This window comes from Pelmatolapia mariae, linkage group LG18 (assembly GCF_036321145.2).
Source record: "Pelmatolapia mariae isolate MD_Pm_ZW linkage group LG18, Pm_UMD_F_2, whole genome shotgun sequence".
In the NCBI taxonomy this organism is placed as follows: Eukaryota; Metazoa; Chordata; class Actinopteri; order Cichliformes; family Cichlidae; genus Pelmatolapia; species Pelmatolapia mariae.
The window spans coordinates 15,918,952-15,946,942 of NC_086243.1; the positions used below are offsets into that span (position 1 = coordinate 15,918,952).

The window sequence follows — 27,991 nt, forward strand, 5'->3', positions numbered from 1 at the left end:
TCCACTCCAACCCCCCCCCCCCCCCCCCCCCAAAGTCAACAGAACAATAAAATAAAAGCAAACTCAGCCACAAATAGATATATTTATATATAATATATATTTACTCTTTAAAAATAGAACTTCAGTCTAGATACTAACAACTGTACAAACTACAAAAATAAAAATTTAATATAAATAATTTATATGGCATGACATTAACATTTTTTTCTGAAATAAACTACAAATCAATGCAGGACTCCCTCGCCCACCCCCTTCCCACACACACACACACACACGCACGCACACACACACACACACACACACACACACACACACACACAGATACTGACAACACCTCCTGGCTGTCTATGGTGTGATCAAACTGTGAAAGGTGTTTTTGTTCAGCTGCAGTAGCTACTTGACTGTTTTTTCATATTTCCAAAATAAAAAAACAAAACAAAAAAACCAAAAAAACCAAAGCTGCCACTTGGAAAATGACACACACACACATAGACACACACACACAAATAGATCTGCAAGTTTCTCCCTGCAATTATTTAACCTGGCAGTGATTAGACCAATACTGAACAAGAATAATAACAACTGAAACTCTGTAAAGCAAATGAAATGAAAGAAATGTAACATGACACATATATGAGGTTTGCATTAACAGACAGAGTGAGTCATTAGGAAAAAAAAAGTGAGTCAGAGCGTGTCGAAGCGCTAACTAGATTGAAACCGGTTTACATCGTGTAATAATTGCACAGGTCACGATAACAAGAGATCCTAATAACCCTAAAGCAGCCAGCAAAGAAAAAAAAGAGAAGAAAATAATAAACTAAAATAACTCCCTTTGCATTTGTGAATTTTAAGATTCCCTTTCAAAAGTAATACAAGAAGGTGAACGACACTTTTGTTAAAGTGACAAAAGTAAACATCACCCACTGTAGAGCTTACAAAAACTGCAGGAAAAAAAAAGACATCAAAGCTCCTTCAAGTAATTTAAAACTGCAGAGGCCGTTGGGGCACAGGAAATATGAATTAAGCGTGTCATGATGGCTGATTGATCAGATTCGACCATTTTCAGATAGATAGTGACAAGCGTCAGCCAATCACTGCCAATCGTGGTACACATTCTGTGTCTCGACAAGAGAAAGCGATAAAAACATATATTATACAATTACAACATAATACTGAGCTCTGAATGCTGTGATAACAGGGGAAGGGTGATGTAGTGAAGGCACGGCGGTTACTACTGTTAAGAAAACACCATCTGCTGTGTAAGTTTTTACAGTGCACACTACGGCAGAGAGTCTGTCAGATGCAGAATACCTCACAGCACAACACTGTGATAGATGCTAATAGGAGAAGGGGGAGGGAGGGGTACTGCATTTTTCTTTTAAGGCAAATTGCTTAAAATTATTTTGAAGTGTAGCAGCAAAAAAAGGAACATAATACAAATAGAAATAAAACACTGACCATGTATGTTCAATAGCCTATAATCTTAATAACATCTCAGCTTTGTGAAAACATATAGCACATTTCTTATTCTATACAGTGCAGGGGGGCAACCCAAAAAAAAAAAACACAAAAAAGAAACAAAAAAAAATCAACCACCCCACTTGAAGATAATCTTTTACATCTGAACTTTTACACAAGAGAATACCCAAGTTATACAGTACTCTTTTAAATAGCTTCCCTCTTGTTTAGTATTAAAATATATACTCATAAATTTATATAATTCTTAAAAGAAATATTTTTTTCATCTTAACACGTCCTTGAAGTAAAACCTCTCTTTTATTCTTTAGAGTCTATGTACAGCTGTCAATGCGTGACGTGACGCCATGTGGACGCTCTGGGGAGTAACCCAGAGACTCGAAGAGAGAGGGTGAGGCGTGTGAGAGGGTCTAGCAGTCTTTGGGTGCCTGGATCCTCAGCTCACCTGCAGCGGACAGCAGACAAAGAGTGATCAGACTTTAGGCACGGGGAACATTAAGTCACGGTCACATGTTACTGTCAGTGACAAAGAAGCCTGAAAACTTTGCTCACCTTGTGTCTTGTCAAGCTGATATTCTGTCTGGCCCTGTGTTGCTTCCAAGTCCTGGAGCTCTAGAGAGTCTCTTTTACATGAAGAAAAGTTTGTTTTGTCACCACATGTCCTCTTAGCAGCCTCAAAACAGTCCGACTCACTGTCCGTGTCAAAACCTTCATGCATGTAGCCTTGGTATGCTGCTCCCGGCAAGGTCGGGTGGACAGCCACTGTCACAGAGGCCGTGGCTGTAACCATAGTAACAGGTCCCCCAGCGGAGCCTTGTTGTGTTGGCAGGGTAGAGTTGCTATGGCTATAGCTCAGCCCTTTAGTCCTGTTTGGCTGAGGCCCTCTAACGTTCTGGAACCTGGGGCCGCTCTGAAAAGTCCTCCCAGGAAAGTGGGCTCTGTCGCCGGGTAAGTGTTGGCCAGGCTGAGCCTGGAGTCTCTGGGAGCCCCTCTGCTGCTCCCGCTTGTTTTCATCCCAGCATGTAACCTGGGATCCAAGAGGAGACTGTGCAATGTAGGAAGATTCACTTAATGGTTCAATCCTCCCACCAGGAGCTGTTGCATTTTCTCTAAATGGCTTCACCACCTAAAACAAACAAATGTTTACAGTTAACTTTCAGAAGATTTGATGAAAAATAGGGCAGCTTATTTTGTCTGCGTGGTCATGCAGCGTACCGTAAGTTTAGGGAAGCTCGGGTCTTTGCTCGCTTCCAGCAGTATATGAGATGTTGCTGGTGGAACGCTGGTGTGTGATGCTAAGTATGCACTCCGTTCACAGTACTTATAATCCTCCTCCCCAATCCCTGATGTAGTGGTCAACTCAGAGTAATACTCAGAGTCTGATGACTCAGAAAATGCCTGTTGACGAGAGCGTGGGTTGGGGTGGCCTGTGTAGTACCCATGGTGGGTCATTGGTGGAGGCAGCGGAGGCTCTGGAGAAGGTGACGGCAGGCAGCTGGCATTGTCAACTGGGGTGACCTCAGCCGGAGGACCCATCATGGAGAGGAGGACTGGGAGGAGAACCAAGCCATTAAGCATCCCCAAAACAGTCAGGATGGCTAGCACAGCGAAGAAATACCTGAAGGATGGAGAGACATGAGATGTTAGTTTGGGCGTGAACCGAAAACAGACACGACAAAGAATCAGTGTCGGAATAAAAGCAGACGGTAACACACAGTAGTGACTGATCGCTGTTAATGCATTTAACCATCCTGAAATCAGACAAATGCCAAAGGACAGAGCAGGTCTGTCATCCCTCTTTAGCCTATTGGCAATTTTTTCAATCAACTGGAACGTGCAGTGACAGAGCTGCAATCCATTTAATCCTATTTTCTTTTGCATACTAAGTTTTATAGGGATTTGGCTAAAATACAGATGCGTTAAAACTGTCAGCCAAGCTCGTGACACTATCACACAAAGTAAAGTACAAGACATTTAACATTTGACAAATGTTTGGTTGTTTTTTTTTTTTTTTTTTTGCTTTATCCATTTTTCTATTTAACGTTTTTGTTATGCAACACATTTTTTTTTCTTTAAATGGACAAAAACACACGTGTGTGTGTGTGCAGCTCCAAACACACACATAGTTGGCACATGAGGAAGGGAAGTAGCTCTGGGGAAGAATACAGGGAAAGCCCAGTGTTTGTGTATCAAAGGCGAGGGGGCTGGGTGGTGGGGTGGGGGCAAATCTGATTCCCTGCTTAGTCCAACTAAAACATGCTTTGATGCCTCCACTGCTGCTGCTACAAGATATTCTCTCGCTCGTTTTCTTTTTTTCTTTCTGCTCACACTGTGCGTGCGTGTGTGTGTATGTGTGTGTGTTTCCATCTCTGTACAGCTCTGAGGAGGCCAGGGGTGGAGGCAGGCCACAAGAAAGAGCTCCCCAAGAAAATTAGAGAGGACTCCACTTAAACACTAACAGAAAGCAGGGAGACAGTGAGATGCTAACCACCAGCCAGACTTAAAGAGGTAAAACAAGAAAAAAAAAGAGAGAGGGAGGGAAAAAAAATGACAGTTGGTATGAGGGAAAAAAGCCAACAAGGACAAGGATAATAGCTGCAGAGTGTTATGGAAACATTCCCTCTCAATGGACTACTACACTGATTATTACTACTACCTCACTTGACAAAGGTCACTCTTTTGTCTGATATGTTTTCTCTTTTCCTCTCTAGCAGCTGTCCTTATTTTCCTCTGTTATCAGAAGGATATTCATAAGCTGCTTTGCCAAAACCCTGCAGGGACGCACATATTTAACGAGCATGCTTAATCGAATTAACGCACATTCACCTGCAGATGGCGAAATGATAAATAGTTTATCAATATTATTATTATTATTGTAGAATGGCGTCCACATTTGAGCTCACTTGCTTATTTTACCTCAAAATGACAATTCTTTACGTGGCGGAAAAAGAGACAGAAAGAAAGAGAGTGAGACGTTGGTGGGACCTCCAACAGCGTCTCACTGTTAGGAATTCTGTTGTTTATATAAACTGTAATCTTTTCCATTCGTTGTCAGGCCTGCAGAGTCGTATGTGTGTGTGTGTGTGTGTGTGTGTGTAAGAATGAGACAGTAAGCGCTTACACGCATGTACGTATGTGCGTTTCTCCACGTGTGTACACCCGTGTGTGTGCGTGCGTGCGCACTGACTTGTGGCCTGCCTGCGTGCGTGCATATTCTACGTAAGTATGTGTGTGAGAGAAGTCTCGGAGCAGAGCTGAATTAGGCGTGCTGTTTATTCAGTGCATTACAAGGCCAGGAGATGTTTACAGCAGTATATTTATGCTACTCCCCAGCTAGCCAGCCTTGGCTTCCCCCAATCAGCTACAGCTACAGCTAAACAAGACCTCCAACAGAGACTAGTCCCCTCTGTCTCTCCTTTACGCTCTGTTTTTTTGAAAATTGTCTCTCAAAAATGTGAGCAGAGAAAAAGTACTGGAAATTTGCTCTGGCACCCTTAATTCCAACCCAACTTCCCAGGTATTCTCAAATTCCCGCTACCTAAATATATGTACATTTCTTTATGAGTGTAATCCAACACTTTTGGAAGATCTACTCATCAGGCTGTGACCTAGCCACCCACAAAGACCTTATGTCCTTGTACGGAAGCCACCCTCAGAAAACGTCTCCTGCTCCCTCTGCTTCTGTCTCCATTTCTGCAGAAAACTGTGCTTTTTATGTCATGGAGGCCTGCTGCAGTCTGTGAGCTCAAGGCTGTGGTTTAGGGTTTGGGCCGAGACCACATTCGGCTGAAAAACATGGAGGTATTCGCCTTTTTTCCACTCTGACCATGAAACAGTGGTAGAAAACACACGCACACACGAGAGCAGATGCGTACACAATTTACACTCACCAGTGTAGACTCTCTTACACACACACACACACACACACACACACACACACACACACACACACACACACACACACACACACAGAGGGTCTGTTGGTGGGCCGCAGAGCATCTGACCAGTTCAAATTTAGCTCCACTTTTTTTTTTTCATTACGGCATCCAACGTGGAAGGCGGGAATGCCAAACAGATGATAGGAATTTTTACAGATTCCCCTGTGTGTGTGTGAAAGAGACAGCGTGAAAGAGTGAGAGGGAGACACCACCCAGTGGGCAGCAGAACACTTCCATGTTTACAAGCAGCTGCTACACACACCCTTGATGTTTTCCCCATTTGTTTCACTCCAAGCTCGAGGAGTCAGATGTGTGTGCGCTCCCAGAGTGACAGAACCAGGTGCTTATTTGTCACTGTTTGTGTGTCTCTGTGTGTGTCTACAAAAACAACAAAAAAAGGACTTCCACCTGCATGTAGACCTCCAAAGTGAGGTTAACTACTGCACCCAAAGTGAGACGAGACAACCGGCTCCACACAAAATGCTGATTCTTCTAAAGGTAGCATATGACCTTTCCGAATGAACACACACACACTCACACTCACTTACCTCATGATGAAGTCAAATTCGGACCCGGCCAGCATGAGAACACCCAGCAGCGTGGAGATCGCGCCGTCAACCACCGGGGCAAACATGTGCTCCAGCGCCACCGCCGAGCGCTTGTTTCTGTTGCCAATTGCTGTCAGGAAGCCCTGCGGAAGAGAGAGGGGGGAAGGTGGGGAAGAGAAGTGAGTTGGAAATCTTGCCGATCACACAAAACTTGTGCTTGCGGTGAGGCTTTGGCAAGCTCCCTAGTTCCTGCGTTTGGTTTTGTTGAGGATTACAACACTATGCTACAAGACAGTAGAGTGTGCATGGAAGCAGGTTGCCAGCATGAGTGAGCAAGCCAACACCTCAATAATTTTAAAATAGCCAACTTTTCGCCAGTTATAAATAAAATATTTTGTAATGCATTTTCTTCTATTAGGTATGAGTATAGATTAGGTGGTTAGGTGCTGCTCCATCCTTACCAGAGCGATGTGAACAGTGAACTCCACTCCGATGCCCACGGAAGCGATCAGGATGACCACAGGAATGGCACTCAGCTTGATGCCAATTAGACCCATGATGCCAAACAACTCCACAGTCATCATGGCCAAGATAAACACCTAAAAGCACACATGAAATTTAGCGTTACCACTTTTCCAGTGCAGGAAATGTTAAGCCAGCCAACACAGTAGGATGAAAAAAGAAGATATGGCTAAACGAGATTGTAAAATTAAAGCATTTCAACTACGATAATGCTTTTCTTTCTAGATGGAGCTGAGTCCTGCTGCCACAATCTTCGACCCTGTGCTCAAGATCTTAATGACATGAGATCAAATTTCCCACCCTCGGGTTAATCCCATCCCCCTCGCCCACTCCCATATTCCTTCTTTCTCTTTCTCTTCTTCCTTCCCATAGGTGCTTAACACCAGAGATTGACAGCACCAAAGGCAAAGTGTTTGCACCACATTCACATTTACTTGTTCATAACAAATTATCTTGTTTCATTTTTTTCCACAAGATTTTTAGCCTGTGTCGCTCATTTTATTGTTTTCTGACATTTAATACAACGGTTAAGTAATGCAGTGCCACAGCTTTCGAATGCCTTCATGTGGGGTGTTACTGTAAAACCGCAATACAAACAGCAACAACAATCCTTAGAAAACAAGGAGGAGAAAGCAGTTCCTGGCCAACAGCGGCTTTTGATCCCAGCAGGGGCTTTTAGCTGGGGCATAGTTAAATTGGAAATGATAAAAGCTGTTTTACTGCTCGACCACATACAGGCTGGGTGAAGCCTTCACAGGCCGGTTGATGCTTGGAGACCATGCATGCACGTAGCTGTGCCTCTCTGTCTGAGAGACTGTGTTGTGTTGCTGTCTCAATCAGCGCTGCTGTGGGCCGCTGCTTAAATTAAACGCATTCCTGCTGAAACCGGCTCTGTAGTTGAGCTACAGACCCCCAATGGGGCTATGGGGATGTGTGTTTCTGTGTGAGTTTGGGGTCTTTGAGGACCACCGGTCCCACCAGCTTGTGTGTGAAATGTTATCCATCTGTTGACCACTCAGATTGTCTCTTTTCCGCTCTCCCACACGCACATACACGTACAGACAAATATCCCTGATGGATGGGTTGTGCAGGCCAAGGTCGCAACTGGGCAGATCTGTCCTGTCCCCAAATCTCTCCCTTTCCCTTTGACAAAAGGAGTGAGAGAGTTGGAGGTAGAGGCTTCAGGAGGGTAAAGCCTTTCTTGCTCCTTTGCATTTCCTTTTTTTTTTTTAGGCTCGCCGAGCGCACATTAGAATGACAAAGGGCCTTGTGTGTGTGTGTGCATGCTGGCCCTCAACAGAGAAAAAAGGGGCCCCCTAGACAGTGTTATTGAGCTATGCTGAGAAGGGTGAAAATAAAGAGAGCGAGAGGGAGGAAGGGGTTAAGGATGCTAAGTTAGGATGAGGTGGAGAATTAAAAAAAAAACCCCAGAAATGATGTGGAAAAAGGCACGATATGAAGGAATAAAAAAGTGGAGTGCAGGATGAAGAGCTATCCACTTACAATGATGCCTGCAGTCCAGGGGTTGAGCAGGAGGATCGCACAGACCAGGAAGGTGCAGGCCAACACCACACTGATCGACAGCAAAAACCAGTGTCGGAGGCCAATGTACTGCTCCCAGAACAGGAAGGGGTATCCGTTGGGGTAATTGAACACACCCTTGCGGCTAAACTCATCGCAAATGGTGCGCACACTCTCAATGGCTTCCACAAAGTCACTGGCCTGACGAAGGCCGTTCAGGTAGAAGGGGAACTGAGCAAACTCCAAGGGCTCTGCAGCTGGGACTGCAAGAGGAGATTAAAAGAAGGTAAAGTGATTTTGTATTCACACTGTATGTCACCTTTAAATGCATCCACTCCGACCAAAATCAGATAACTTACTGCGCAGATTTTCCCCTGTAGTGTCATACTTGTCATGAATCCATTCTCTGGGGTGAGGGTAGAAGTTGGCCTGAGATGCAGCGTAGCCCAGGGGATCATTACTGACCCAGACTGTCAGGTAAATGTAAAAAACCTCCGGGGGGATCAAACCCTCGACATCCACCAGCCGACGAGAGGTCAGCTAGAGAAAAAATTTGCATTTGTTGATTATATTTTCATCTATAATGTCAAGCAAACATATTATGAGACAAAGCCATCTTTTTTTTTTTAACTCACCTGGCTGTAGTTAAAAGGCTCTTTCTTGGAGCCAGTCTGGATCAGGAGCTTGTATGCCAGAGCCCCATCTTCTGTGCCATTACGATAGCTGTCAGCGGTAATTCTGCCTGCCTGCCAGTCAGCATCAAAAGCCGCCTGAAGACCTGTGTGTGAGGTAGAACACACAAAGAAGAGAGAGGATTATTGAGGCTGTCATTTATAAATGCTTTGATTTCTGTTATCATAACAGTTCTTCTGCATGTCTGCCTGTGTGAGCAGTGATGCTGAAAATGTGGAATATCAAGTTTCCTTTTCTGGATCAGATTGACCTGATTGCTATTACTTCTTCTTCACTGGATCTGTGACACATTCTAGCCTAAGGACGCGCACACACACACACATGCCAAGATAGCCTATGACCTCAAACCGTGAGCGAGTACGTCACCTCTGAGCCCAGGTGGATGCAGTCTAACAATATGACTGAACTTCCACTCACCCTTTGCACATTCTAATCCCCACACCCATTAACCCACTCACTCTTGTTTTTAGCAAAAAGCATGTCTGAAAAAACCTAATGCATTAAATATCAGACTCTGACATCATTATCAGAAAGAGACAGAAAGAAGAAGTTATTACCTAACTCCCTCTAAAAAAAACCCAAAATAACATTACTCTGAATTCTTACCTCTGAGCCAATCCTGGAAATAGTGCAGCCACATGCGGGGCAGTTTGTTGTCGCTGTCTCTGACCACATATCGAACTGAGTTGAAGGCGTTGTGCAGCTGAATCAACAGCCTTTGAGATCGGGCATAATCAAATCCGTCCATAGTAACCAGGTACATGTTATAGAAGGAGAAATACTTGAACTGGGCGTCGATGAAGTCGTATTCCTTGGTGTCGCGTGGCACGATATCGGTCAGGTAAAGGCCGTCATGCACCATGGTGGTACCGTACAGGCTGAGGCCCAGGAGGCACAGGAAGAGAACAACCACGGCGGCTTTGCTCTTAGGCTTAAGGAGCAGAGGGGCATATTTCTCCCTGGCAAAATTGGACAGGTTCCAGTGCAGGAAAGGGAGCGGTACACACTTTTTCCCTGATCTGGAGTCCTCCACCTGGGCTAAGAGGTCTCGTGTGGAGCTGGAGGTAGGGGTGAAGAGCTGGGAGCCATAGGGGTCTGGCACAGAGGTGGTGGTGGGGGAAGGAGAGGTGGCTAAAAGGAGGAAATACAAGCAGGAAATGAGCATTCCAGTATCATAAATTGCTGTATTGTCAGAATCATCATAGAGTTCAGTTTACCTTGAGGCTGGGAGGGAGGGCAGAGGATGATGGAAGGAGGGCTGGTGGAAATCTGTGAGGTAGGCGGCAGAATTGTTACAATATGCTGGCCTGCCGCGTCGCACTGTGTGAACGCCTGCACCGTCGTAGTGATTTGGGTGCTGGTGGTGATGGTCGAGCCTGCAGTGTACTGGTGCGTGTGCGCCGTTGTTGGCGTGTGAGGCTGTTCTCCGGCGTCCGATAACTCTTGAGGGGAGAGGTGGATGACGCGATCGGAGCACGGGCTGTAGAGACAGCAGAGGATGTCCAAACGCTTGTCCTCGCGACGGTGGAGGTCCAAACTGAGGATGGCGGGGAAGATGAGCAGCACCATGGCAAAGTTAAACACAACCACAATGGCCGCCTAGGGAGAGGGAGAAAAAATACAGAGTGAAATAAGAGCAAGATAGAGCTAAGAAGAGACTGAACAGGATATAAAATTACAGACACACCAGCCCAACTGGGAAGAGTCAAGACTTTTTTTTTTTAATGCCTGACACCACAGCCCAGTAAGTAAAGAAAAGCTCTTCTCTAAATCACCAGCCACGAATACTAAGCGAGCCAGGAGGGGAAAGAAAAGAAAGAAGTCTCAAAAAAATATAGAAAGATATATACAAATATAAAGTTTGAGCAAAACCATCACCCTTCACCAGTTCAGCTACTGCCTCCCCGCTCACCCATCCCCTGAAGCTGACATTCTAACTGGCTGTGGTTTCCAGAGTGTGTCCATCTTTGTGTGTGTATTTGCGTGCAAGCTTGTGTGTTTCAGACCACCCACAGTTAGTCACAGATCAGAGAGAACCGCCTTGACGGCCCAGTGATATACTGGTCCACTCCTCCCTCCCTCTCCCTGCCGTTTTCTGTCTCTGTCTGTTCATCACTGTCTTTGCTCTGATTATTCCCCATTATACATATTATATGCGCATTACATATATATATGTATATATATATATATATATATATATATATATATACATATATATATATATATATATATATATATATATATATATATATGTATATATATATATATATATATACATATACATATATGCACACTTACACACAAAGACATGCACACACACACACACACACACAAAAAACGTTGGCCCTCTAGGTGCAGTGGCAATAAAACTAGGAACAAAGGCTTCGCTTGCTTTGAATAAATGTCAACTCTTTTAAGTTATCTCTTTCATTTTAAAAGGAGCCCAAGGCCTCATGGTGTGCGATTGTGTACAGTTTGTTTATGCATGCGCGCATGTGTGTGAAGGCGTGTGTCTGTGTATGTCTGCAAAACATACCTGCAATGAGAAAGCTCGGAGTGCAGGGATGGGTACTAGAGCAGCCATGAAGAATGCAATCATGTTGTTGATGGAAGTCAGAGCCACACTGGTGCCGGTGCGACGCAGACAGTCTCCTGTCCGCTCCTTTACAAAAAAAAACAGAAGACACAAATCAGAAGAGAGGAAAAAAGAGGAGAGGACAAGGGAAGAGAGGAGAAGAGGCTTTGAAAGGTACCTTGAAGGGTATGTTGCTTTCAGTTTCTGTGAAGGAGTGAGCCAACAAAAACATATCATCCACACCGATCCCCAGTGCCAGGAAGGGAAGCACCTGGAATAGGAAAAACATCAGTCGAGAATAAAGAGTCTGAATGATCATTCAGCATGTGGAATCAAACTCTGTGATTTAAATCAAAGGAGGACCTCCTTAAATTTAAATGTGCTTATGAACTGAATGATGTACGCCGCTCCCTTTATGTTGTACCTGTGTCGTTGCGGCATTGAAGGAGAGGCCAAGCAGGGAGCAGAGACCCAGTCCAGCTGCCACTGACAGAGCCACCAACAGCACCCCAGCCAACCCCACGGCCCCCTGGGATTTGGCACAGTCCCATCTCAGCATGGTCACACAGGCATAGGCCAGCTGGAGAGGAGAAAATGTATTATTATTAAAGACAGTGAAATGATACAAGATACTTATTATCCATTAATAATGGGCAAAAGTCAGTGACTATAATCACCATGAGCAGGTATCCTCCAGCCACCCTGATGACGCTGACATCAGAGAAGGATTTCATGATGTCATTGAGGGTTGTGGTGGAGAAAGCGTGGATGGACTGACTGGAGTTTGCTGGAATACTCTGGTGAACCATCTGATGGGGAAACATCAATCAACTGTTAAAGCGTTCTGCTGAAGAATAAAAAAAAACATACTACCCAATTTATAACTACGCAATGTGGAAGAGCAACTGAAGGAATATGGACCTTGTTACACACATGGTTCAAAATCCCCCTAAACTACTACAGCCCTATATCTTAGGACCCCCTAAAACTTCTGTTTGAAATGTGCATGGCTGTGAAAGCGAGTAAGACGGCCCGAGTGTGTTTTTACATGTGCTAGCATGTGTGTGTGCGTGCATAAGTATGACAACTGAGGAGTAATGAGCACAGATGCCAGAGGTTGTGAGGTCAAAGGTGAAAAAGGATGGGATCGCATGGCTCAGAAGGCGTCTCCTGGTACTTCATGCCCATGAAGGAACCAAAGCGCCCGAAAGCCATTTACCTGTAAGCGTTCGACCATCATTTGCTATCTCGTACAGATCTGCGCTTGTACTTTAATATGTCGGGCTGGGGGAGCCTCATGTCTCTGTCAGTTTACATTTGAGTTTTGTTACCCCTCCTCCCCTCCCCAAATGCCCCTCCCTCCCGCTGTGCTTAGCCTCGCCGTGGTGGGTGTCAGCTATCACAGCAACAGCTTGTTCCTATAACTAGGGTCCTGACAGAGAGGGAGACGATTGGCCTACCACACACACAAACACACACTAACCCGGTGCTCTGGTCTGCCCTGCGATTCAGTTTACAAGGGAGCTGAAGACTGATGGAATTCAGACACTGCAGATTAAAGTCTCAGTGCGCTTGTGTGTGTGTTTATGTGTGTGTGTCAGTGAAGATGGCAGCATGAGGACAAGGAAATGAGCTCTAATTTTTCTCCCCCTCCTCCTACATGATCTCAGTGACAACAAAATATCTTTATTTCTGCCCTGCTGTCCTTGAAGCATGGCGCGTTTAAAGGAGCGTGAAATCTGTGCGCGAGTTCGTACCTCGACAAACTTTCTCTGCCAGGACTCAAGGATGGCGGTGGCTTTCTCCTCATTCCAGTTAATGTCGTGGATTTCGTAGTCGTCCTTAAAGTGCTCATATAGCTGCTTAGGACTCATCAGCAGGAACATGGTCTGGAGAGCCTCCGCACTGCAAAACATGCAAACAAAGTTTAGTACACATCAGGAATGATGAGCGACTCTTAAAAAAACCATAATGTAACCATTAAGTCTGAGTGTTTAGATGTCCCTTGTATCTGAAAGCAGGTGCCGTCTCTTCTAAGATTTGTCCGCCTGCCTGCTTGCCCATCTGCCAGTGTAAACAACTAAAAGCAGGTGTTATCTAGTCTGTCTGCTCATCTCTAGGCTGCAGTCCCAGATGTCCTCAGGTTTTCTTGGCACCGGCAAAGCAAGCAGCAGTGCCGCTCAAAATGTGAAAGAGATGATCATAAATCACATCCAAGAATAAGTGTGGCTCTTGCAGATGGGCCTGGAATCCTCTTTCATTCAAGGCTCTCTTGGGTCTGTGGAGGGGGGCTTGATCTGGGCTCTGACCCAGTGCTCTCACTCCATTTGTACTGGCCATGCTTTTATAGCCAGTTGAACTCTGAAGATTGTCTTATAAAGAGCCCTGGGTTAGATGAAAGTGAATTTGAGTGTTATTCGCCTCCTTGTTTTTCTCCTTCTTCTTTGGTCCCGCACACAACAAATGTGTAGCAGGGTGGTGGGGCTTTATGTGACTGTCAATCATCTTTAATTGGCTGATCCCAGACCGGGGTCATTCAGGAAACTGATCCCTCTCGATATGAGGCATTCCTAGCATGTGTCTTCACTGCTGTTAAGGGGTTCCATAGATTCAGAGGGGAACTCGTAGCCTACTTGGCTGGTAGTGATCGCGTCGCATCCTTACTATTGAATCCTTTAATCACACAAGAGGAAGACAATGTATAAATATACCCAAAAAAACACACACACACCTCAGCAGAGCATCCTGGCTGTTCTTGACCCGCCCTCCCAAAATGAGCTCCTCTTGCCAGTGCATGAACTTCCGGCTAAAACCATGGCAACCACCCTGGAGACGCCCAGCAATGTCAGGACTCTGAATAAGAAAGCAGAAATGTCAATATGCGCTCCTCTTTGGTTTATTTTCTGTGCACTGTAAATAATTACTAAAGTTGCACTCTTTCATGCGAGGTTACCTCTCCTAGCTCCTTGTTAGGTGCACTGAGGGGGCAGTCAGGGTCTAAGGGGTCTAGACATGGTCTGTTCATGTAGGCATGTCCCACCTGAGGAATCAAACAATGTTAGAGATGTCTCAGTACACAATAAGAGGTGTAAATATAGATGACACGCAGCCTTGTTTAGCAAAGATATCCGTGTCATTTTTTCTGTGCGTCACCTGGGCTTTGTCCAGCATCTCCTTGAACCCTTCCAGTGAGGTGAACTGGCTCAGCTCCTCCATGAGCTTGACTGGATCTAGATTCATCCACTGGATATCTTGCATACCCCTGCAGAGCAAAGACACACTTTACAACGGCGACAAACACACACACACACACACACTGATTTTACATTATTTGTAGGAACTTAAGGAAGGAAGGCAACGTAAAATAGCTTTTATGAGCGTGTGCCCACACGGCTACGTGGCTTTGAATTCTTCGCTAATGTTTACTCTGGGCAGGAAAACTTTTACTTCAGTTTCTCTCTCGCTCCTTTGTTGTGGTGGGCTACACAGGAGGCTAGCTGCAGATACAGGATAAAATAGCGTTTATTATCCTGTTTCACGCTGCCACAATGCCCAGGGAAAAGGCACAGTGGCTGCCTGCTCACTTTCATTCCTCAATGCCCTGCACTGAGTCATAACAATTACCTCTGCCTCCCAAACATCTTGATAAGGAGGGAGGGAAGGGAGAGGCCAGGAGGATGGGAAAACGGGCAAGGGATGAGATGTACATGGACAAATAACCTGTTTGTTAGCTTTGCCTGTACTGCGCTGGTTTGCTCTGCAATGTGCCCTATATCAGGAAATGTAATACACTTGCTCAAGGAAAATAAGAATTTTGGAAAAACTGGAGGAATTATGTTTGTGGTTTGTGATTCAGCGAGACAAAGGGAAATAAAATTATCCCAAAGTATCTGAACTCCAAGCTGAATCTCCCCCCGATGGCTCATGAAGAGAGCTGCTCTCCTATTCCCACATACCAGGGTCCCCCTTTTGCTGCTGGTTGCAAAGACACTCCTTTATCAGCTAGTTTTTGCTTGACTGGACCGGGCCTGGGCCCTTTTGTTTTTTCATAGATTGCTGCTTTTTGTTCTCCCCAGTTCTCTCACTCTCTTTCTCTCCCACTCTTCACTCATTCTCTTTCCTGATGCCCCCTCCTCTTTTCTTGCTCTCTATCATACTCTTATTTCTTCTGTTTTTGAGTTGGTTTTTTTGTTTTGTTTTTTTTTAAAAATGGTTGGAGCAGAAGCTGAGTAAAGAGACAGTCCCGCCAGTGAATGCAATAAGCTCTCGTAAGCTCAACGACGATACATTTAATAAATAACAGCAGATGTTGAGCACTGTGTGAATGTTTGGAAGATGTGTGATTCATCAAAGGCCCCCTTCTCTTTCTCTGGTGCTATGCTTTTCACACAAGCCAACAGGGAGATGCTAAGGATGGGAAACTTGTGTTTGTTTCTGTATGTGCTGGCTTGTCATGCAACATACCGCTGTCAGCTAAGACACACACATAAACAAATAATTCCTCTGCAAAGAAACATCTGCTATGATCTAAACTATCTTTTCTAAACTAAGCACACAATTGAAATATCACTTCTGACGAGGAAAAAAAGAGATCCCTTTCAGTGTCTCAATTTCTCAAGAGAACTTTATCCCCCGCAGAAAAAAAAAAATAGAATCTCCAAATGCCCAAATACGCCCAGACTCCACTGTTAACTGTCTTGTAGGCTCTCTCTGTCCTTCTCGGGGGACTTGGGGCTTGAATACTGCCCATTTTATTTGTTGGACAACTTGGGAGCTGGGACTCCGGGGCATTACCATGAGAATGCCGAGTGTTAGCCGTGAGCTGACAAAGCCAGCCCCCCTCCCTCCTCCGGGGCCCCTGCACTGATGGACACTCACTCGTAAACTGAAAGAATGCTTACCATTGTCTGACCCAAAGGGCTCCCCTGCCACCACCGCCGCCGCCGCCACCGCCGCCTCCCCGCCCTCCGTTCTACCAACCCACCACCCAGTTGCTGTTACAGCCATCTACTCTCTCTCCATCCCTGCCTCGCTTGCTTGCCCGCTGCATCTCTCTCTAACCTTCTCTCTTTGAATTTCTCTGTCAGTACACCCCCTTTCAGTCCCTCTCTGGGCCCTAAAAGAACTCTATTACTGACCAGCACTGTCAGTCACAGCACCCACTGACAGACTACTGAAAGCCCAACTGTATGTCTCCATCCATCATGTGCTAAAAGTGACGGACCCCTCCAAAAGCTCTACTCAGATCAGATGGAAGCAGTGCATAGAAACAGCCAAGCTGTCAATGAAGTGCTTAAAAGTGCACCAAAAAAAAAAAAAGTTATGGCAAATATTCCAAGACTTACGGTAAATAGGCAGAGCCTCCCTGTAGCTTGGCCCCTTCCCAAAAGCAGTCCAATGGGGTGATTATCATACAGGGGAACAACTTGTCAATCATCTGGGATCAGGAAATAGAAAAGAAAGAAGTAAACATCACAAATCAGTGATAAATAAACATAGACACAAAAAAACCCCAAACAAAACAAAACAGATATTTCTTCATCGACTTACCCTTTCGATCATGACGTTCTCTATAATGGGGACTCCAGATTTATAGCATATTTTGTTAAGATCCCATGATCTAAGAGAAATAAAAGTTTTAGATTAAAAGTTTTATTAAAAAACACATGAGTGCGCGCAGCAGATCTTCACAGAGCATGTCCACTTACTTTCCAAACAATGACACCTGCACTTTGCTGGCGGACAGCGCGGCTTCCATGTGAACCAGCAAAGCTTCCTGGGTGAGAATGTTTGTGCCCTCTTCTTTGGGGGTCTGGATAAGCATCTGTGAGGTAAATACAGACTCCTCTCCCTGCTTTTCCCTTGTGTAGCGAAGCTCTGTGCTCACACGACTGCCAGCTAAAAAAGTAGAAATGAAAAGTGATTAGATAGACAGATAGATAGATTTTCTTTAATGCACATGCAAAGACACTCACACATTTGTATCCTATTACAGAGTAGGTTTTGTGCGTACATATGCACATACACACACACACTTACACAAGAACACACACATATATTGACCAACGCCCTTGGCCTTCGCCAGTGTTGGTTTTGAAGGCACTTCACACAAGCCAGTGTCTGGCCAAGAGAAATGAGTAATACAGCTTCTCATTGGCTCCTTCTGCGAAACAGATGTGCCCTGTTAGTTAGTGAAACCAGCCTTCTGATGCCCCCAAAACGCTCTACTGCTCTGTTTAGAGCAGCAGATACAGACCGGGACAATCTGAACTCATAAAAAATAATTATGATGGGCACTTCATCTTTTATTCCTGATGTTTATGCACAGTTTTCAACCTTTAAAGGTTGTTTATTGGAAAATGTGTTCATCTAAGACTCTGTATTTCTCTGCAATGCTTCCTCAGTGGTGTTCTTGTAATATGGCATTGAAAGACATAAAAGTGCTTAGAAGAACAAATGGATAAAGAACAGTGAATATATTCGTGGAGGAAAGAAATATGGCTGTCAGAGATGGTGATGAAGAGAAAAGTTAGAAAGCGGATGAAAAAATGTAGAGCGAGAGAGAGAGCGAGCTATGTTGTGCTGTGCAATAGACCCCAGCCCCCTAATTACAGGAGGTTGCCCTGAAAAGAGTTTGCCAGCCGGGGGGATCTGTGCCTGTGCCAAGTGGACATGAAACATGCCGCGCTGGATCACAGAGGGCCCGTCTGCCCCTCTTGCTGTCCCACTACACGACAACCCCAGAGAGACAGAAGGGAGGGGAGAAAAGAGGGAAGTGGTGGGAGTTTAGAAACTAGGGCTACCACCTTCTTGATTCTAATTTTTGTCAGTCGTTCACCCAATTTTACTGCGCTGCACTTCGCAGCTCCGAGCATCTATTTCTTTCATCCTTTTAACACTCTCCCATCTACCTCTCTCTCCATCTCTTTCTCTCTCACACACACACACTCTCCCGCTCTCTCTTTTCCCTCACGCTTTCTGGACCTCCCCCTGGCTGGAACAGGCTCCCATAATTGATGGGGAGAAAAGAAAAAACAAACTATTCAGCCTACGCCGCAAAAGTGTGAGATCAGGTTAGAACTGTGGTCCTCTGTGACACAGTCCAATATTTCTAGGCTTCGCTTTCAAGGCTTTAATTACATTCGCAGGGCCTTGAGACTATCGGGTCACCTTGTTTATTTGCAGTCACTGGTGTCGGGCTTAGTGCATCTCACAAAGAAAACACTTCAAAATGGGACACACTCTTGTTGGATGTTCTTTGCACAAAAACTTTTTTCTTTTCTTTTTTTTTAAAGCTAATGTATTTATAAACCACAGCAGGACATATGTGAAAGAAATAATTCTGCCTGGAATTTTGGAAATGTTAGAAAATGAGATTTGACTTTTATTAAATCATTTTCATACTGTCATGAAGTGTAAATATGAGATTTAGTGTAAAACATTTTAATCTTCGTGGCCCCGCTTGGGTTTTCTTGCCCCACTAATTTCCAATCAAAAAGAAAAAAAAACCCACTAAAAAACTGAACACTTTCCGTTTGAGGACCTCTTTGACATCTGTTAAACCTTTTTTGACATTTCGTATGTTAACCTCTGCAGCGTGGGGTTTTGATCCCAACAGGAACTGGGTGGCTCGAAGAGACTCTGGCTCTGTAATTACAGGCCTCCTGAAGTAAATTATAGCTATTTGTGTCTCGTTCCTCCCATCTGGACCACCCAGGCAGCCAGTCCTCTCTCGTTTCTCTCTCCCTCTCTTTCTCGCCTTCTCTCCTCAACCCCCGGTCCGGCCCCAACCACCCGACTTCTAAGCTTCCCCAGCACTCAGCTCTGCTCAAGTTCACCACTCTCTCCATAAGAAGCCTCTCCGTCTCTACCTTTCTTTCCCTGTTCCTCGTCCCCCTTTTCTCTCTCTCTTTCTGAGGCTGTTTTTCCCTTTCTCACTCTTTTTCAGTTTCCCCCCCTCTACCCTCTCCCTTCAGCCAGGCTTCGCTCCTCACAGCCTTAAAGAGACAGTTCCCAGAAACTTTCTTCCCACCCTGGGAAGAAAGCGCCTTTGAGGGTGTAAAGCTGGGTTTTAACAGCCCAGTGGCTGGTAAGTTTATTACACGAGCGATTCTGAAACATGAAATATTAGTCCTTGTTTGGCAACATGATCAAAATTGAAAAAAAAAAAGAAAAAAAGAAAAATGGGGGGCTTGGAGATGGGTGAACACAAATGATCGCAACTCTAAATCACATCCCATCGGTTTTTCGAGATGCTTTCGCGATACTCGACCACCATCTTACAAATTTTAGCAAACAATTCGACTCTGATGGGTGCAACATATGAATTCATTTACTAGCTTCACCACTAAAAGCACTTTCACAACAGTTACGACATTGGGAAAGTGAAAAGCGAGGGGAAAATGTCATAACAAGCCCTGACATGGTTTCATGGCTGTGGGTGTACAAAAAATAAAAAAATAATAATAATGTTTTTAAGAAAGCGTGTTTTCATGTGCCGGTGTATATATATGTGTGCGTGTGTGTGTGTGTGTGTGTGTGTGTGTGTGTGTGTGTGTGTGTGTGTGCACTGAGGTGAAACAGGACTCTGTCTCCACCAACCTCAGTCATTTCCTACCCACCTGACCCTTCCATCCTTACAAGCCAAACAGACAGCATCTTCTAACTCAATAAAATATGTGCGGCTTCTCACATCTGGCTTCTAGAATGATCCAAGACCACCTTTAAAGGGCTGTTTCTATTCTATTCTATTGTGGTTATGGGTACCTAGTCCCAGTTCCAGGCCATTCTAGGTCAGACCAGGCCGCCTTCAAAGTTTAGTGTGGTAGATTAGCTGGATTAGGGGGCCCCTGAAAGGCCCCACGCTGCTATGGAGGAAGACTCAAGAAGAAGAGGGCTGAAGGTGACATGTATGCTATTACTTGCTATGTAGTGCATTTGACGTTTTTTCCTGATTTACACAGCATGACAAGATGAGAAGAAATATACAGCCGATTTCTCCACAAAACTTCCTTTGATAAAATATAGTTCAGGGAAGGTTGCTACGCTACGTTTATCATAGCGTAGCAACAATATGAAAAATAGATTAAGTTATCCCTCGCCTGCTGTCTTTTACCTATGATTTACTTCCTTCTCCACTGTTTTATTCACAAAAGAGCTGCTTTACTTCCTTTTGATTTTCAGCAATGGAGCTAAATGAGACATTCATTCCTTCATCTTGGCACCCAAATAGGCCCCCTTCTTTTGGACCCACCAGAATCTCCACTTCGAATCCTTCAGCCCAGTCCTGCCCTATGGCTTTCCCTAGCCAGGGCACTGCCTAAAGCAGGCTGCACCCCAGCAGATGGGCTGTTCCTCTATAGAATCCGTCAGTACAGCTCCAGACTGAATGCAGACCCTTTTGTCATTCAACCCTTCAATTTCTTTCAGATGTTTCCCAACAAACAGCAGAATAAAATAAAGAGGGAACGTTTTTTTTCTCCCCTCAACAAAAGCAAATGGACCAAAACTTTCCCAGCCTGTAAAACAATGCCAGAGTCGGGATGTAAGGGGGGGTGAGGCAAGGGGCAAGAAAGAGAAGCTGGCACTTTGCTATCTTACCTATAGAAATACAGTGTATCTGTTTAGCAGCTGTCAAAAACACCATTCACTCAGGAAATGAGCTAAACTACCCGCACACACAAAAAAACAAATGTGGTCTCTGTTTGTCCTGTAACTTTTCCCTGGTATTAAAATAAAAATAAATAAATACATAAATAAAAAGCTGTCTCCAAATCACACCTTAAAAACTGCATAAAACAGCAAAAACAACATGAAAAATCAGTTTCACTTACTTTCTATTCAGATGTGCCAGTGGTGTTAGCCACCACACATAAATTTCCACGAGGGCTGGCATTTAGGCACTTTCTATTTCCATATGTATAGGCTTGCCTCTGCTAATTATGCTAATCATGGGCAGTGTTGGCCACTGTGAAAAATAGTCACATTAGACACTCCACTGACCGCTAATGCTGCTTAATGTGTGGTTGAAACATACATTCATCCCCGCCTGAAAAGCAAAATTTTTCCACGTTGCTGGTCTCATTCAGATGAGAAATGAATTTATTGAGCCCCAGAAGCATTTCTTTTTTCCCTCCCAAGTACCAAGAAAATGTTCAGTCCCCCTCTCTCTCTCCAGCTCCCTCTCACTTCACTTTTTATACTTCCACGGTGTAAAGACAGAGGCAAATGGTGCAAACTCTAAGGTGACTGGTGTCGCTTTATTCCCCCCCACACCCACCCCACAGCCAGAGACAAAGGTTGCTCTTCAGCGAAGAGATAAAGGGTGCCACACTATACTGATTGAGTTTTTATTATCCCATTTTCGGTTGCATTGCGGCCTTTCTAAGGATATCGCATTCAATGTAGCAAAGAGCCTGACAGTCCAGTGCCCTTTTTTCAGCCCAAAGACCTGTTTTATGCTATCACTGTAAACCGGTGATACTCATTACCCAATAAATATACGAAGAGCTTTTGTTTTACAACCAAAGGCAAAAAAAAAGAAGAAGAAAAAAAACCCCAAACAAACAAGACTTTAAAAAAGGGAAGGTAGAACACGCTCTTTTGTGCTTCCTGTCTCAGTAGAAGCAAGAGCCATGTGTCTGTCATATGCAGATGTATCTGTAGCTGCTCAGTGTGTGTTTATTTGTTGGGGGGTGGTCTTGGGCTCTCTGTTGAAGAGCGTGTGTGTGTGTTTGGGGGATGCTGAGAACGGGGATGGAATGAGGTAGTCTTGGATTGAGGGATGGAGGGAGAGGGGGTGAAATAAACATTTAGAAGTGACCCAGGTTGACTCTGTCTTGTTTGTTCTCTCTACCAGTGAGGTCCTGGGCCCTGAACGCTGGGAGTTTATTTATCTAGTTGGGGCACCACCGCGCACTATTCACCTCCAATAATACCTCATAGAGCTCCCTTTCTCTGTCTGAACTGGGGCGCTGTGTGCACTCCAATGAATTATAGCATTTACCTGCTGCGCCACTCTGAGGTTTGTTTAGAGAAACCGCTCCAAACGGCGAAACGCCCACGTGTGCATTTGTGCAAACTTTTTTGCTCTCCTCTCTTTAAATCAGTCCACACCTCGGTCTCTTCATATCTTGTCTGATTCCCTGTTATTCTGTATACACTGTATGGTTTTCACCTCCCTCTCTCCTGCATAAGACTTTTTATGGGGCAACTGCTATCCGGATAGTCCTCGTCTCGCTGCGCTCATATTTGGACAGCTTGAGTCTGTGTACATGTCTGTCATGCCTCACCCAAACAACTGCCAAGAAAGATGAGTTTAGTTAAAGTCAGAGTAAACAGCACCACTGTTACATGAAGGCATTTTCTTTACCCTCTTTCCCATACACAGCTTTTCGGCTGTGGCTTGATACGCGCCTGAAAACAATTATCCAAAGGCTGCGCAAAGGCATCCTTAAGTTTTACACATTTTAGTGAAAAAAACAAAAAAATTAAGCTTAAGAAAGTAACTTCTCTCATAAAACAAACAGGGCTTTATAGAGAAAGACATCCACAAGACCGTTTCGCACTTGATGTTTGTTCAAGTGAGACAGGCAAAAACAGCAGCAAAAAAAAAGGGAAAAAAAAGTGTGAGCTTGCAATAAACCTTCCACCCCCTGCCCCAACCCCAACACCATTGTCTCCTCTTATCCTCGTCCTCTTCCTGCACCTCTTTTTATGATCTTTTTCTTTTCTCCTTGTGAACAATACAGAGCCGGGTCACACGTTGCCCAGGTCATACCTTAACTTTCAAATTCTCAAATGTGGCCCAAGCTAGATAAGCAGAACCACAGTGTAAACTTTATCTAATTCTAACTAGATAACATGAATGATTTTTTGAAACACAATTTAACTCAATTTAATCCAGGCACTTTATGAATGAATTAGGAAATTGGCAACAAGTGCCATCTCTCAGGCCAGCACTGCAGTTTAAAAAGGAAGAAGAAAAAAAGATGTGCATGGGTGTAAGGTAATTTGATGGGTGATGTCTGTCTCATATCCTTTAGAGCAGAGGCAGTTAGCCAGAAATAGTTCGTAATCCCCCTTGTCAGACTAAACACCCTGATACTCCGGCTTTTATTCTCCACTACACAGGTGTGAGAGCTGAAGGTACAATGAAGCCTTCTACTTACAAGTTGCGCATCCGCTCTGGAAATGCACAAGAGTCCTCTGGTTGAAGTAAACGATATGAATAAAGACATAAAGAATGCTCGATTGATTGTGAAGTGTAGGCACAAATGCTGTCTCACTCTCTCTGTCTACACTTTCTAGACACAGACTGCACTGCTGTGCTTCACGGTATTTTGGTCCTGTTGGAGGGAGGAAGCAATTAAAAAAAAAAAGCCCTGGTGGCCTGACTTCACAGAGCAGGCAGACAGACAGGTAGAAATATAAACAGGCGCACACAAAGCCCGGGCAGACAGACGGGAACGCAGTCAGGAACCTGAGGTGGGAAGACAGGCGGCCAGGCAAGCTGCACGCACCAGAAGTGACAAAGATGACAAGTGTGCGTGTTTGTGTATGTGTGTGAAAACTGCAGGGGGCAGCTCCTAGTATGAATATATGATGGGAAGCATATGCTCCTAACACATTCAGATACACACACACACACACACATTCACATTCAGCTTGGAGTGTTAACACATAAGGTGTCAATTCACAGCTAGTTTCATCTGAACAAATTAGGGTACAAGTGGGAAAACTTTCATTTATGCCGCTTCTTAAAGTTGCTTTTGATGTAAAGCCAAATTATTTACATGTTTAGATTACAAAACACGACTAATAAAACTCAGGAACTAATGTAAAATATATGTTTATAATTTCGTTCCATCAGTCTGAAATCTGATGTCTTACTAGAAGGCATACTCTTTTTTTGTGCCCTGGCTTATGTGTATTGGTGCATGTGTTTTTTTCTGCGTGTGTGTGTGTGTGTGTGTGTGTGTGTGTGTGTGTGTGTGTGTGTGTGTGTGTGTGTGTGTGTGTGTGTGTGTGTGTGCGTGCGTGTGTGTGTAAAAGAGAAAGAGTGAGAGACAGAGGGAGAACTAACCTCTCCTTGTTACCGAACCACTTTACTCTCCATTGAGGCCCTAGCAGCTTTGTCAATGGGCTATTGGTGGAAACAAGGCAGGCAGAAACTTTAGAAAGATGGCCACGGCCTCTTAAAGGCACAGCATTCCTTTTGAGGAACCCCCCCCCAGTTCAACTCTCTCAATCCCACAGCAAAACAACTTGCACACAAACATCTAAACATCTCCTTTAAAAGATGGCTTGGCCAATTAGCTCAAGAGGTAATCCCGAAGCTTTACACTAACCACAGTGAAACCAAAGAAAAGGGACACAGTGGCAGCTCTCCTTCTTATTGTGGGAGATGGAGGCGTTTCCTTCAAAGCCAACAATTTCAGTGCCTACATTTTTAAAGATTTTTCTTTTTGTTTCTTTTTTGTTTTATTGTGCTTGATAGAGAACCTTATTTAAATTCCTGCGCAAGTGAAGCGCACAGCCTTCCAACAACCGGCGACGTGTGATTCCACCAACACCTCCACACAGGTCCTGTGGGAGCTGCCTGTTCCTGTCCTCCAGTGACATGGTGGGCTTAAAAAACCCTATAGAGTCTGTTTATATTCACCAACTGCTGTGGCGCTTTTAGAGCGTGCAAAACAGGTGGGTAAACTTCAGCTGCATTCACTTATATTTTTTTTCTTCTTGTGAGGAGGAGAGAAGGGAGGGAGGAGGGTAAGGGAGGGAGGTGGTGCCTGCTTGCTTGCCTGCCTGCCTGCTTGCCTCTTGTTGAATGGAATCCAAGAATAGTTAGGGACCACACAGGGAGCTAAGGGGGGGAGGGGTCAGAGCCCTCAAAGATGGCTAACCATTCACACAGTCCATCTGCTGCAGGGATCAGCCCCGGCACTGAAGCCTGGGGGTTTAAAAGGAATTTGGTCAGTGTGAAAAACCAAATAAAGCTGCCTCTGCCGCTGAAAATGTACAGATAACCTTAACGTAAAAAGTTCAGAGGTAAGGAATGGGAGCACTATCAATAGAAGAGGAAATTGTAAGATATCCAAAAAAAAACCACGGCAGAAATGTCAGGGATGTGTTTGCTCTCATGATGAAAAGACGTAGAAGATAAAGAAGTCAAAAAACATAAAAAACTGCTGATAAAAACATATACAATGCACAGGAGAGAGTGGCATGAATCTGCTGTTAATACTGGGTGTAGTAAGTAGGACTGTTTTCCTTATATGGTGCTAATGCGGTTAGAAATGTGTGCTGTAATTCTAACTTTAATAAAAGCCCCTAAAAAGATAAAAAATACTTAAACTAAGTCCCGCAAATCCTCAGTTCTGTCATCAGGATTTCAACAAGACAAGCCATTGTGTCGCTCACTGAACACCTAGTGCCCTGCCACGGCACTGAGATGACACTAACCTGTATCTTCCTGCCAACACCTCTAATCATCAGAACTCCAGCTACACTCAGTGGAAAACAACTGAGAATTGTGTACAAACCATTGGATGTCTGCACCATTTGCTCTATCTCAATCACTCTCTTAGTTTCATGTCAGTTTATCAGCTGTCACGATCCAACAAAAGCAAAAAGAAAAAAAAAAGTCCACAAACCAGCTACAACGTTGTGAGGAAGCATACCGAATGATAGCTTTACTGTAGACTCAGTGCCAGCGCCAGACAGCATACAGTTACAGTTAAGTGTTTAAGACATTTTAACATTTAACTGCTTCACACGATTACGACCCAAAACAAGCTCCCTAGGGCAACGCATGCACTGTCAAACAGGAAATATCACACACTCACCTTCCACCCATAGCTGTTCAATGTTGGTTTCGATGGCTGCGACTCGGAGTCCCACAGACAGAGCCCCGAAAACTAAGAGTCCAATAAAGAGGACCTTCCCACAGTGCCTCTGGATGTAGCAGCCCAGAGAGAATAGGAAGGCCTGGAACCTCGCCCGGATCCAAAGAGGAGCTTTCTGACCTACTGCCTTCCCCTGGATTGGAAGCAGGAAGACGATGAGAAAAGAACATCATCATTATTATTATTAGTTATTACTATTATACTACACATAATCATGCTTACTGTCTCAAAAAGGTTGGTTGCATATCTTTTCAAACAACGTTGTGCCAGTAAATTCTAAACATTTGAGGAGACATGCATCTGTATTCAGAGACAACATATGTTTGTTATTTAAATCATGCTTTTCATAAAATGGAGACAAGTCGTGGTGCCAAAGAGCTCTGATGCAGGTCTTATGTGTTAAATCTCAGGCTAGACATTATCTGTAGTCCTATCCCAATAATACGATTTAAATTACACTGTGTTGGGACTATTTTGTACTTAATGACGTCCTTATTTAAGGAGAGAGATTTCCAGTGTTTTACCTTACAGCCTAGAGGAGCACCCATAAATAAAAAAAATAAGAGGTGACAATTTCATTCCAAAGCAAAATGCGTGACTTTAAAAAAAGCTGAAAGTTAAAACTGTGAGCTTGTTCTACTGAAAAAGAGCCATTAACACATTTACTATGCAGTTCAAGCTATTTCTATAACTGTAGCCCAACAGAAAAACATTAATGGATATCTTTTGCTTTAATTTGGTCCTACTTCACATTTTATTAATAATTTTACACCCAGCTGTCTAATCTCTCATTTGCTGTGAACTGCCACAAATGTCACTGCTGCGCTAGGAGACATTGCTGTAGTGTTGTGGTTTCTCGCAGCAGTGCTGAAACACGTCCAAGCATCCGGGCGGTCCAAAGATGCTTTGTCAGATCAAACTCAATCAGTGAATTCCTTTACAGGACCCACCACATTTCCAAACAGACCCCGGGCCAGTGCGCTCTCCGCTGGCTGCACACAGCCAAAAAACACGCACAACACGCCTGGGATAGGGTATGGGAACAAGCCCTTAGCTTTCTCTCTCGCTCTCCTCACGGTGCCTTTTAACAGCAGAAATCAATGAGAAGCCGATGTCAGTTAAAATAAACAGGAGAGTCAACATACAGCTAAAAACACAAGACTCGTTCATTTGACTCGCTCCCCCAAAATGTCACGCAGGTAGGCTTTTGGTTAACACGGCTCTGTCCAGTTAAAACGATTTATGTTATATTATATTAGCTTCTAATGGCAATGTTTCCCTTCAGTATTAAATAGTCAAATCAAAGCGATCCCGATTTTGCAGTCGTCTCCCCTCAGGGGAGCACTGGTGGTCCCCGGACTCCGGTTTGATAGCTGCTGCTTAAAGTCTACACCGCATTCCCACATGCGACCCTCAAATCCCGATTAGATAACCTAACTCCTAAATAAATAAGCTGCCTTTTTTAGGGGAAACCTTTCATTCACATCTGCCGACTGGATGAAAGCTGTATTCACAGAAAAATCCACTCTAGACTGCGACCAGTGTATCACCTTTGAGATCTGTTTGAGTGCGAAAGCAGCGTGGCAGTAGCTGGGTCTCCGGAGTAGGTCTGGGTTCGCAGGCGGCTGGGAGCGTGTGTAACTCGGGGGTAAATCTCCAAAGACGCCGGCCCCTGGGACCCCGCGATCCGAGGCCATAGTCCAAAGAGCGTGAACGGCACGCAGAGCGAAGCGACACAGAATCGGTGCGAGTTCAGAAAAAGCGACAATAATCCAACATAGAAGTAGAGCGCATCCAGCAGCACCGGCAACA

General features: G+C 44.5%; 1 protein-coding gene across 1 annotated transcript; it reads right to left on the reverse strand.

The window, feature by feature from the left end:
• Positions 1-99: 99 nt before the first annotated feature.
• Positions 100-27,902, reverse strand: ptch2 (patched 2). The gene is made up of 23 exons (XM_063462236.2): positions 27,730-27,902; positions 26,120-26,312; positions 16,982-17,171; positions 16,824-16,893; positions 16,619-16,710; positions 14,427-14,535; positions 14,227-14,313; positions 14,005-14,126; positions 13,031-13,178; positions 11,951-12,082; positions 11,698-11,853; positions 11,452-11,544; positions 11,235-11,360; positions 9,916-10,297; positions 9,305-9,829; positions 8,641-8,783; positions 8,365-8,545; positions 7,988-8,268; positions 6,424-6,561; positions 5,963-6,105; positions 2,692-3,094; positions 2,029-2,602; positions 100-1,921 (listed from the first exon to the last, which is right to left on the reverse strand). Exons 1-23 carry the CDS (start codon positions 27,874-27,876, stop codon positions 1,887-1,889), a joined length of 4,470 nt encoding a protein of 1,489 aa, XP_063318306.1. The 5' UTR covers positions 27,877-27,902; the 3' UTR covers positions 100-1,886.
• Between the last annotated feature and the right edge of the window lie 89 nt (positions 27,903-27,991).

Excerpts from the sequence above, each read along its gene's own strand:
- ptch2 (XM_063462236.2), bottom strand. The coding sequence starts at position 27,876 with ATGGCCTCGGATCGCGGGGTCCCAGGGGCCGGCGTCTTTGGAGATTTA. Across the intron at positions 26,313-27,729 it reads CACTCAAACAGATCTCAAAG|GGGAAGGCAGTAGGTCAGAA; the intron begins GTGATACACTGG and ends CTTCCAATCCAG. Across the intron at positions 16,894-16,981 it reads CAGGTGTCATTGTTTGGAAA|ATCATGGGATCTTAACAAAA; the intron begins GTAAGTGGACAT and ends TATTTCTCTTAG.